This window comes from Prionailurus bengalensis, chromosome D4 (genome assembly GCF_016509475.1).
Source record: "Prionailurus bengalensis isolate Pbe53 chromosome D4, Fcat_Pben_1.1_paternal_pri, whole genome shotgun sequence".
Lineage (NCBI taxonomy): Eukaryota > Metazoa > Chordata > Mammalia > Carnivora > Felidae > Prionailurus > Prionailurus bengalensis.
In genome coordinates, this window is record NC_057359.1 from 70,310,008 (window position 1) to 70,322,057 (window position 12,050).

General features: G+C 48.9%; 1 protein-coding gene across 4 annotated transcripts in view; it reads right to left on the minus strand.

Annotated features, from left to right (window-relative positions):
- The window catches only part of PTPN3 (protein tyrosine phosphatase non-receptor type 3), a 152,960-nt gene that overhangs the window by 26,732 nt on the left and 114,178 nt on the right, over positions 1–12,050 (minus strand). For all 4 annotated transcript variants that reach the window (XM_043566470.1, XM_043566471.1, XM_043566472.1 and 1 more), the window contains 5 exons: positions 7,535–7,721; positions 7,302–7,379; positions 6,175–6,231; positions 4,527–4,683; positions 1,473–1,633 (listed from right to left, as the gene is read on the minus strand). In XM_043566470.1, coding sequence (XP_043422405.1) covers positions 1,473–1,633; positions 4,527–4,683; positions 6,175–6,231; positions 7,302–7,379; positions 7,535–7,721 — 640 coding nt within the window. The remainder of the gene's footprint in view (positions 1–1,472; positions 1,634–4,526; positions 4,684–6,174; positions 6,232–7,301; positions 7,380–7,534; positions 7,722–12,050) is intronic.

A 12,050-nucleotide genomic window follows, 5' to 3' on the forward strand; every position in this document is an offset into this window, starting at 1 on the left:
TCTCGCGGTCCCTGAGTTCGAGCCCCGCGTCGGGCTCTGGGCTGATGGCTCAGAGCCTGGAGCCTGTTTCCGATTCTGTGTCTCCCTCTCTCTCTGCCCCTACCCCGTTCATGCTCTGTCTCTCTCTGTCCCAAGAATAAATAAACGTTGAAAAAAAAAATTTTTAAAAAAAGATTTTAATTTTAAAGTTTATTTATTTTGAGAGAGAAGAGTGGGGGAGGGGCAGAGAGTGAGAGGGAGACAGTGAATTCCAAGTGGAATTCCCCACACTGTCAGAGGGGAGCCCACTCAGGGCTTGATCTCATGAACCATGAGATCATGACCTGAGCCAAAATCAAGAGTCAGACGCTTAACCGACTGAGCCACCCAGGCACTTCTTAAAGATTTTAATTTTTCTAATATTTATTTATTTTCGAGATAGAGAGAGAGAGAGAGAGTGAGTGAGTGAGTTTGTGTGTATGTATGAGCATGGAAGGGGCAGAGAGAGAGGAAGACACAAAATCTGAAGCAGGCTCCACGCTCTGAGCTGTCTGCATAGAGCCTGACGTGGGGCTTGAACCCAAGAACCATGAGATCATGACCTGAGCCAAAGTTGGATACTCAACTCACTGAGTCACCCAGGCACCCCTTAAAGATTTTATTTTTAAATAATATCCACACCTGACATGGGACTTGAACTCACAACCCCAAGATCAAGAGTTGTATACTCTACTGACTGAGCTAGCCAGGCACCCCCTATTTTCTCATAACGGTCTACTTTAGGCTTCTTTGTGCTCTTCTGTTTTATTGCATGAACTCCTCTTCTTCTACTTCTGACAAATGTGGAAGATAAACACATTCCATTTTCACTCTGTTAGTGATCAATACAATGGACTTAAAAGCCAAATCTCCTTTGTTTCTGCCTTGTTCTGTGGGGGCTCTGCATGTGTCTTTGTCAATGGTCTCATTTCTGTGATGCGAGGCCCCTCCTGAGGAAGGACGACAGGGTCTGACTCTGTTCCTACTCCTGTTCACACAGGTCCAGGGGACTTGGGCAGGCCAGCCACTCTGCCTTCCTGGGATGACACGACCTGCTCCGAACTACGGAGGGGGTCTGCTGGGGTCAGGGATGGCCTTCTCCACCACCCCTCCAGGGCTCACTCACGCTGCCTCTCCAGCACCTTCTCCTGCTGTGTGTTTCAAGCTTTTGTGTTGGCAGCTAAATACGCTCAGAGTCCCTCCTCCTCGATTCCTGACATGATTCTCCATGACTACCGAGTGTTACTAGATAAGAGGGTGAGGTAGAGTTCAGCAATAGCTGTGGTCCTATCCCCTGCCTTCCAGGCCTGCTCTGCCACCCTGCCCTTGGAGCTCCGCCTGTGTTCCCACCATGAGCTCAGGCCGCCTGGTGACTCAGATGACTCAGCAGCCACTGAGCAGCCCATCCAGGCAGTGAGGCCCGGGCCCAGGCCTCAGCCCTCATGGTCTCTTACCTCAAACTGGATCAGCACTGTCCCGCTTTCAAGGCCCTTCTTTAGCTGTTCCATGGATCCCTCCAAGGTGTCCCCACCCTCTGGACAAGTGGGGAAAATGGCCTCTGGGAAAAGCTGGTTCAGTTCATCTTCAGATCTGATGTCAGTGAATGAGTGGACAGCTGTAATGGACAAGAAAGAGGGTGTCTGGCAGGGGCAGAACACTCTCGCTGATCCGTTTCCTCAAAAAAAAATTATACTTATGACACCTGAATGCAGATAGTTTAAAACAGCCAATTAAGTGATTAAGCACATGGTAATCATTTTCACCAAAGACACCACTTCTTGAGTGATTCAGTAAGTGCTAATTATACAAAATGACATACTAATCTTTCTGGCTAGTTTTAAATGATGGCGTTTTGTACTCAGAGCCTTTTCACAAAGGTAGGAGAAAGGGAAAGAATGTTCTCTCTGACCTGGTTATTCTTCCACCTATCTCTTCTCTCCCCCACTTCTTTCTCAGGTCCCTTTCATTTACTCCCTTAAAACATGCATTTTTCCTGGATACACTATGACAGCACTGTCCCACGGAGTCCGGCAACCTCTACCTCAAGGACATTTTTAGGTAGGAGGCTCCTAAATACGTTTATTACTAAATGTATCTAGTCCTAACACCTCCCACGGGTTTGGTCCTCCCTCTTCAGTACAAATTCTCCCTTCACATCAGACTTGTATGGGTAAAGACAAACCAAGTCCCCTCCCAACACTACCCCCCACACTAACTTCCTGTCCACTCTCACATGCCTCCTTCTGTCCATCGTCACTTTCTTCTCTGATCTCCCAAAATGGAAACTTTGGGATCATCTCTGAATTTTCCCTTTCCACCCAAGGAAGTCACTCCCTTACTCAAAAGCCTTCAGTGGCTCCCCATTGCCTTCAGGACAATAAGAAAGGAGAAGGAAAACAACGTCTGCATTTGCCCACATAGTCGAACCAAATGCTGAACCAGCTGCCACAGTCGCCATTTTACAGATGAGGAAATCGACCATCAGGCTAAAGAAGTTGTCCAAAGTGTCCAAAGTGTCAGACTCTTCGGGGCAGGCGGAGGCGGGAGGACACAAAGGAATCCAGTCAGTCCACATCTCTCTGATCCGAAAGACCACATTCTTTTCACAGACCAGGGAAGCGTAGCACTTCTGCTGTTTTGTGAGGATGTGATTTGTTTGATCTGCTACTCCCTGTGCTGTTTATTTTTCTTTCATCAATTCATTTTTACTTCTATGTTTACTTTTATTCGAGAGAGAGCAAGAAAGAGACAGGGAGAGAGAGAGAGACAGACCACAAGCAGGGGAGGGGCAGAGAGAGAGAGGGAGAGAGAGAGAATTCCAAGCAGGCTCTGCACGGTCAGCGTGGAGCCTGATGTGGGGCTTGAACCCATGAACCTCGAGATCATGGCCTGAGCTGAAATCAAGAGTGCCAACCAGTGGCACTGCCCTTTTATCTCTAAGAGTCTACAAACATCCATCTTCTGCCTCTCAAACCAGTGCCAGCTTCTCAAACCGGGCTGGTGGAGGATTCCCCTCCCCTGCTGGCCAGAGTACTGAAGTGCTGCCCCCTGTGGTGGCCAGCATGCCCTGGGGCATCATGTGAGAAGGCCTACCCCCAATCACTGGACACCTTGGTTTCCCGCCATGCAGCCTTCACAGTCATGGGCCGAGGGTCAACTTAACCTCTCCCGACGAGGTTTCCTCATTCCCTCACTTGGAGATGTCATACAGACCCTACAAAAGTGTTATGTAAAGCAGTTTACACAGTGCAAGGCCCTTTGCTGGTGTGGCACAGACATCAGCTACTATCACTCCTGAACACCTGCTGCGGCTGGGCGTGGCATCGGGGTTCAGTGGGGATGGGGCGGTTGTGGGGGGGCGGCGGGGAGGGACCTGGAGTGATCCGGTAAGGCCTCCCAGAGGAGGAGGGATGAGAGCTGGCAGGGCACAGCTCTGGGCTTGGAGATGTAAGGGAACAGAGGGAAAGCTGGTGTGCGGGGGTCTAGGGCTTTGCCTACACCTGTGCTGCCGGAACACATATGTGCGGCCAGGGCTTCGAGTCACACATTCCATTCACCTTCAGTATTTTAGAACTGGGCAGAAGGATTCAAGGACTCGGCTTACTGTTCAACAACAACAACAACAACAACAACAGTAATGGTATTCAACAGAGGCCATCCTTCAAGCGCCTACCAGGCATCAGGAAGCATCCTATTGCTTTCCAAGGATAAGCATTTCATCTTCAAAAGAACCCCGTGATGGAGTGATTTATTATCACCCTTATTTTACATCAGAGGGAACGGAGGCACAGACTGGGTAAGAAGGTCCCTCAACCCAGGAGAGGTGGAGGTAGGATCACTCTGAGACAGCCAGGCTCCTGCCTGACTCTACTTTACTGACTCAAACAGAACCTGACCCTTTGCTCCCTGACCCCAAATGCAAACATCTGGCGGGCGGCGGTGGGGGTGGGGGGGGGGGGAAGGGCGCAGGCAGCAAAGAGAGGTGCAGGATGTGGGGGAGCCAGCCTGGAAGAAATCAGGGCTCAGGTCTTGCACCGAGGGGGTGGGTAGTTCCCACCTACCTCCAGAGGACTGGCCAGGAGGGGCTGGGCCCCGCGTGGGCAGAGCTTCACATTTCTCAAGTGAAGTGAGAAGTCCCACATCCTGGTTCTTGATTTTCCCATGTTGGCTACAAGGCTCAACATTTTCTTTTTTTAAAAAAAAAAAATTTTTTTAACGTTTATTTATTTTTGAGACAGAGAGAGACAGAGCATGAACGGGGGAGGGTCAGAGAGACAGAGGGAGACACAGAATCTGAAACAGGCTCCAGGATCTGAGCTGTCAGCACAGAGCCCGACGCGGGGCTTGAACTCACGAACCGCGAGATCATGACCTGAGCCGAAGTCAGACGCTTAACTGGCTGAGCCACCCAGGTGCCCTAGGCTCAACATTTTCAAAACCACAAAAGGGGTCGGAGAGGGCCCTGCTTTGCGAAGGCCTCGCGGTTCCTCTCCTGTGGTGGCGGTTACCTTTCCTCCTGATCACCAGGGCCAGCTCCCGCGTGTGGGACTCCCGGCTGGCTTTGATGAACATCACCACTTGGTCATGGGTGTGTTCCGAGATGTCCCGGCCATTGATTAACACAATTTGATCCCCTTCGTTCAGCTTAGGAATGCAGGTGTCCGCCTGGGTGGAGAGGAAAAGCGAGTTTCTTCAGTTACCATAACACAATCCTCAAGGGTAGAACGCGGATGCTCTCGGAGCCCAAACACTTAAGACCACGTTCAAGTTCTTTTCTCCCTCGGGGACGACTGCCACTATGTTTATATCCACCACTAGGCTGACATGGTTGCTGGTTGTGGGATTTGAAAAAGATGCTCGTCACGACGTAAGCTATGCAGCATTTTCAGAATAAGGCTTCGGCAATTACTGAAGCCCTTTCTCTCTGGTAGCCAACCTTCACTTAAGTACTGTAACGTACTGTGAGGCTCCTGATCTTTTGTTTTCTTGATGTGCTGTTAGAAAATGATCTGTCAGTTGAAAGTATTGGTCTATCTTGCATCGGAGAAACAGTGTAACACCAAAGGCAGAAACTAGCACGCAGAGAAGCAGCACACTGACTAGTGTAGGAATGGAGACCCTCTAAATTCAAAGAGGCCATAACAGTAAGAAAAAGTAAACTACAGGCTTAAGGACCACTTAAGAGTAAAACTTCCAAACCGGTACTTTCTTAGGAGACACAGCGACTCTTTGGTGCACCCTGTTCTAGAAAAAAAGCAAATGCTCTCCCGAGGAAGCCGAGACAGAAGGCAGAGGGCAGAGTGGTGGTAGTGGGATGGTGGGTCCATGTGCCCAGAGTGAGCAGAACAGCAAACTCTGTGCCTCAGTTTCCTTTTCTTGAGAGTACTGCTACATTTTAACGAGCACACCGATCACCCAGAGATCTCGGTAAAAAATGCACATTCTGGTTTAGGAGGTCTGGGGTAGGGCCTGAGATCCTGCATTTCTTTTTTTTTTTTTTTACGTTTATTTATTTTTGAGACAGAGAGAGACAGAGCATGAACAGGGGAGGGGCAGAGAGAGAGAGGGAGACACAGAATCGGAAGCAGGCTCCAGGCTCTGAGCCATCAGTCCAGAGCCCGACGCGGGGCTCGAACTCACGAACCGCGAGATCGTGACCTGAGCTGAAGTCGGACGCTTAGCCGACTGAGCCACCCAGGCGCCCCAGATCCTGCATTTCTTTTTTTTGTTTTTCAACGTTTATTTATTTATTTTTGGGACAGAGAGAGACAGAGCATGAACGGGGGAGGGGCAGAGAGAGAGGGAGACACAGAATCGGAAACAGGCTCCAGGCTCCGAGCCATCAGTCCAGAGCCCGTCGTGGGGCTCAAACTCACGGACCGCGAGATCGTGACCTGGCTGAAGTCGGACGCCCAACCGACTGCGCCACCCAGGCGCCCCAGATCCTGCATTTCTAATGAGCTCCCAGGTAATGCTGGTGCTACACTGACCAGCAAAGTTCTGGGAAAAAAAACATGGATTCCATTCTTTCTTTCCATCTCTATGCATGCATTTACACACACTCTTTGTTGCTGGCAAGGAAGCAGGACACAGAAACAGAAATGTTAGATTCAACGGAAAAAAACATGTAGGAAATAATGAAATGTGTTAACTTACAGGTGACTCTGGGTTTATCCTTGATACCACAAGAGGCATCTTTTGATCCACTCCTCCCTATAAACGTGTTAAATTAAAAACAACAACAACAACAACACTTGAATAGCTCATAGCAACAAAGACTTGCAGACACAAGAGGGGCTCATACTTCACTTTAACCTATTCTAATCCCAGGGCTTGGCACTCTTTCAGCACACAAGGTTCCTGACCCCTCGGGGTCTAGTGGGGTAACCAGAAGCCTGCTCAGAAGCCTCTCGCTGCCATCACGAACTAAAGGTGCGCTCAGGTGTGCTTCCTTTTAAAAAATGCAAACGTCCCCAGAGGGCTCTGCACGCACAGCCTTAAAGTGCTGTTGGAAAGGGAGCTTTCCGTGTAGCAGAGAAAAGCTGTAGAGACAGTCACAGGCTGTGAGGGCAGGGCCTCAGCAGGGTGCTGGGGTACAGGAGGGGAGTGCCTGGTGGCAGCTGGGGCTTGGGCAGCAGGGATCACCTGCCCTCATTCTGCTCTAGAGCAGGGGTTAGTCAGCTTTGCCAAGGGCCAGAGGGGACATATTTCAGGTCTGGGAGAGAGGCTGTCTGTTCAGCTCTGCCCGAGTGTCAAAGTAGCTGTAAACCATTTGTAAATGAATGGGTATGTCCGTGTTCCAATGACACTTTATTTGCAAAAACAGATGGGATGTGGCTCGTGGGCCACAGTTTGCAGACCCAGCCTAAAAGCAGGCAGAGATGGGGAAAGGCCCTGTAAATGTCCCTCCAACTTGAACTGTTATTCTCTCTCACTGGCTTTAGTGATGCCAACAGGCTCCCCGAAAAACCCCTCTTCTGGAGGCAGGTCTGCTTGCTGACTGTGTGTCATGTCAGAGCTTCGGTATACGCATTTATAAGATGGGTTCAAAAATACCAATTTGCCCGATTATAAGAACGCTATAAGGTGATATAAAGAAGTGCACAGCAAACACCAAGAACACAGTAGGTCCTTGGTGTCAGGCAGCTCTGGGGCCATATTAGAAAACTCCCCAGTTTCCTTAGATTAGACTGAGGCACGCAGCACACCCCTGGGGGAAGTTTAAAAGCCACCTAAAGACTGCTCCAGAGCATACAACTTCCTTATAAAGACACACGACATACCTTAAGATTAAATCCAAATTTTCCATCTTCGTCTGGCGTGATGCGGATCAAAACTAAGTAGCCATCACCATTATCATTCTGGAAAACGTTGCAAAAATGATCAACTATGTTACTTCTCTCTCCAGCTGGTGGTGAGGGGATATCTTCTTTTAGTTCTAACTCCTTAAACTGCCCGTGATGTGCCTTACGGCACAGGGAATCCTGGTTGGGTCACAGGACCCAAGCTCACCCACCTTGTCACAGTAGTACTGGCTGGAGTCCTCGGTGGAGCCCCCTTTGGTCACCCTGTGGAAGGCCTCTATGAACTGCTGATCGACGCCATCTGTTGAGCAGGAGCCTGGAGCGTTTGAAGATGGAGATACAGAACTGGATGACTTCTGGGTCAGGCAGCTTTGTGCTGGATTGTTCTCGGATAGACTCCTTCATCATGGGGAAGGAGGAGAGATCTTAATAACTGGATTAACATTGTAGCAGAGCAAGCATTACTGGCTGTGGGGGCCTGGCATCCCAGGGCTGTCATGAGTTCCTGCACGCTCAGAAGAGCTCCAAAGGTCGACCCCAGGGCTCTGGCCCACCTGGGGTCCACTGGCTGCCTTTGTCCTCATCTGGCCTAAATATCATCACCTTTAGTTTTGGGGATAAGGGGCAGGAGGGGAGGGAGGATCCAGGAGCTGCTGAAAACTCAGCTCCCTTCCCAGCTGCGTTAGAAGGTGACAGGGAAACACGCCTGGCTACCCTGGTGGTTTAATTACCGGAGCTAACTCAGACGCATGTCTCCATTCCTTCTGAAAGCTTTCTTCTTCCATCTCATTCCTGCTGTTAGCTCTGCTTCAGTAGGACTCTTGGCTACCCCCCAAAAATGGGACTAACACTGCACATTCAAGACCATTTATATTAATCCTAGTTTGCATTATTTGCCTGTGACCTCCATTAATTGTCTCCAATGATATTATCCTTCTTTTTTTTTTCTCCAATCAATGTCCTCCCTCATCTTAGAGCTACACGGCCCAATATGGTAGCCACTAGTCACCTGCAGCTATTCAAATTTCAATGAAGATCTGGAAGTTCCTTGGTTCTATCAGTCACATCTCAAAAATGCTCAAGAGCCACATGTGGCTGGTGGCTCCCGTTTTGGACAACACAGTTACAGAACATTTCTATCATCACAGGAAGATCTCCTGGAAGTGATGTCTTAGAGAATTATAGACTACTAGAATCAGACTTCTGCAGTCCTCTGGTCCAACTCCCATTTCACGGATGAAGAAACTGGTCTAGACAGCTGACTGACTTGCCCACGGACACACAGCTTTCCCCTCACTTAACATACAGAAGCTGGTGGACCTGGGTCCCCGAGCATCTCTTTCTTCTCCAGGCCATGCCACGTCTGCTCTTAAGACTCCTTCCTCCCCACCCTCACCTCTCCAAGCTCACGGGGCCAGAGAAACCATCTCAGCCGTCACCGTGTAGGACACTTGACTTCTCTGCATCACGCACACCCACACCATCCCCCTGCAGAGCCACATGCCTAGCGAGAGATGCCTTAAAATGCCTACAGAATGTAGGGTTTTCCTTACCTTCTACAGACTCTGCCACATTCTAACCTCATACAGATTTAAGTCATGAGAGAGGTGAGGAGACAAGGCATTCAGTGACACATAGTACACAAAAGACAGTTCCTGCTGTCTCTGACTAAAATTTTCTCTTAAACCCTTGTCTGTGGATTTTTCATTAAATCAGGGCTCCTCTGTTCCCTAGCAAGTTCAAATGATCTTACTTTAAATTTAAAATCTGTGTCATAGTCACACAATACTTCACCATCTCAACTTATGTGAATATAAAAATTCAGTGACAGAAATAACAGCTATATGCAAGCGAAGAGTTTGGCCTTATGGCTTTCGAGTTGCTGGGTGAGGGAAGGGTGCTATGGATGGCAAGGCATCTCAGACATAGGATATTTTGGAAGTGAACCTGTATACCAGTGGTAGATTTTCAGACTGAAATGAAAGAGACTTTAATTAAAACTTAAAAAAAAAAAAAAAAGTTCCCCCCAAGTAGGGTAACTCAGCCAGTTTAACATTTACAAGAGCACCCCCTAGTGGCAAGAAGCGCAGCTGCTTGGCAGCTGCTAGACAAAAATCGAGCCAAACCCGGTTTAGGAAACACTATTTCCAGTTCTAGGGGTGGAGCTGAACCCTTAATATGAAGTTGCAAATAGCATACACTCTTCAAATGTTTGGAAGGCTCTAGAGGGTGACAGTGACAGAAAGGGTGAAGGGCATATAAACAAAAAACCAGAAGAGCCAGGTGACAGAGCAGAAGAGAACAGACTAATTTCAGTAAAATTCTAATTTTATATTCATTATATTTAATTTCTACATTTTGAATGTGTGGCTTGCATCATATAAAGTTTTAAAGTATTTTTCTTTTTCAGTATAAAATGTAACCGTCTACCTAACACAGCCCACAGTGCTAAAAATAATATATTCAAAGTCATTATGTGCCCAATCCTATTTTCTAAGTAGGGATGGAGGTTACTTTTAGAGAGCAATTTATTAAACATATGACAATTTTTTTTGGCTGATCAACTATGTACAGACGTTCCCTGTAGGCTGCTGTAACGTTCTGCTCAGCGTGGAGGATGGACAGACAGATGGTGAGGAGGACATCAAACGAGAAGTAATGAGAAGGTGGCAGCTGGATACAGCACACGGAAGCCACGAGCGAAGATGCCAAACCAAGCGGGCTTTCTCCCTCCTTGGGGCAGGATGTGAGGTGCTACTGAGGGAGAGCCCAATGGATGAGGAGGGATGAGGGGAGCTGCAGGGGGTGGGGGTGGGGGTGGGGAGGACCTGGGTTCCAGGGAAAGGAGTGAAGAAAGGGGTAGGATGAGCCAAAGCAAGAAGACAGTGTGGGCTGACGAGGCCAATAACTGGGGAGGGAGGGAACAGAAGAGGTCTGTCCCTGAGGCAGGAAGGGGGCACTTGTCAGAGGAGGGTGGGGACACAGAGGAGACTGCCACTGTTGTCTGGAAGCCAGAGCAGCCTGGGAGGGACGGACCACCTTCGGCTCCCTGGGGAGAGAGGGGACAGGGACAGACTGGCTGACAGGCAGACCAAAGGGTATTCACCCTCAGGAACCAGAAGCTTCAAAACTGTAAATGCCAATGACAGGTATCAGAAACAAAAGCCATGCCAGAATTCACTTGTCAGAAGAGAAGCGATATTAAAAAAATTAAAACTGCCCACGAAAGACTCCCGTGTGACGCTTGTATACCGCTCTTCCCTAAACCCTACAAAAGGACAAGGACGTCCACCCTAAGCCTGTTAAAGCAAGCGAAGCAGTGCTCCATGGAGGGTTTCCCAGCTCTAACTGAGCTACCAGTGAGGTGGTATCTCTACGGGGGTGGGACAGAACAGGGGCCATTTGGTGTCGTGTTTCTCTCTGGAGTCTAGGAGCTTCTTGAGATTGGAAGAAACCTTCATCCTCTTTCTCTTCCTCTCCTAGTGCACGTAACACTCGGCCGGGCATGCGAGTGCTCAGGTAAGACGCTGAGTGAACAAAGAAGAAAACCACCTTACTCAAGTACCCGGGACTGACTGAATTACTCTAGAAGAGCACATATTTCACCCAGTCACCTGGGAGCAGAGGTGAAGAGATGGGCTACACAGTTCTCAGCTTCTGCGAGCTCAGAGCTGCTGAGAATATCACATTCACAGGAGTCCCCTGAGGATCTTGTTAAAATGCAGACTCTGATTCAGCAGGCCTGGAGTGGGCCTGAGGTCCGCATTTCTGGTAAGCTCTCAGGAGATGCTGATGTTCCTGAGCTGTGGCCAAAAGGGGAGTTATGAAGGGCTAGAAGAATGCAATGTGTCCTTTGAATAAAATTCCTGGAGAAACTGTCCACATGGATTTTATCTTTACATCAGATTCACCGAATAACAAATGGAGTCCTCTTTTCAAGTGTGGGTTTTTATGATATAGAGACGTTCTTCACACGATACTCTTATCTCTGTAATAAAAGCCAAGGGCCCAAGATCAAAACTAAACAAGAAATTGCTGAAGTGGCTCAGGGACTCCGGTACAGACGTGTTCCCTTCTGGGCTCTGCATTTCTTCACTAATGAAATCATGGGTCATGCGTCTGTCCCCCACTTCAGGCTGCCCCCTCAGATACTAAGACATCTCAAAGGCAAGAAAGCACTTGTTAAAATTCAGCTAATTCATGCTTGAGTTCTCTGATGAGAGTTTCCGGCCAGAGGCCCTGGCCCTGCGGTAGCCCCAACCGCACGGCTGTGCTCACGGATGACAGTTAACCCAAACTCGGCCAAGTCAATCTGTTTGATTTCTTCTTTGACACAGACGCCATGTGATGCTGTTCAGAGGATATGGGCACCTCACGTGGAGGTGGCAGAGGGGGCATCCCGCTGTGACAACGTTGGGGCTTGCATGTAACCGTCTGTCCAACCTCGCGAACAGTCACGGAATAGGTACTAAGTCTCAAGCACTGTGCCAGATATGCAGGGGAAGGAGAGGTCAACAGGGCACTATCCCTCTACCCTCAAAGAGCTCACTGTCTAGTCAAGGAGAAGACATAAAAGCATAAAAATAATCAAGTAATATCATTGTGTTGCAATGGCGACGCTCAGGTGTCTGGGGTTTGGTGGGAGGCCAGAAGAGCCTTCACAGAGGAGAGGGAACTGTGCCTGGAGTTCGAAAGATGAATTAGGAAGGGTCTGAACAGGTAGTCAGG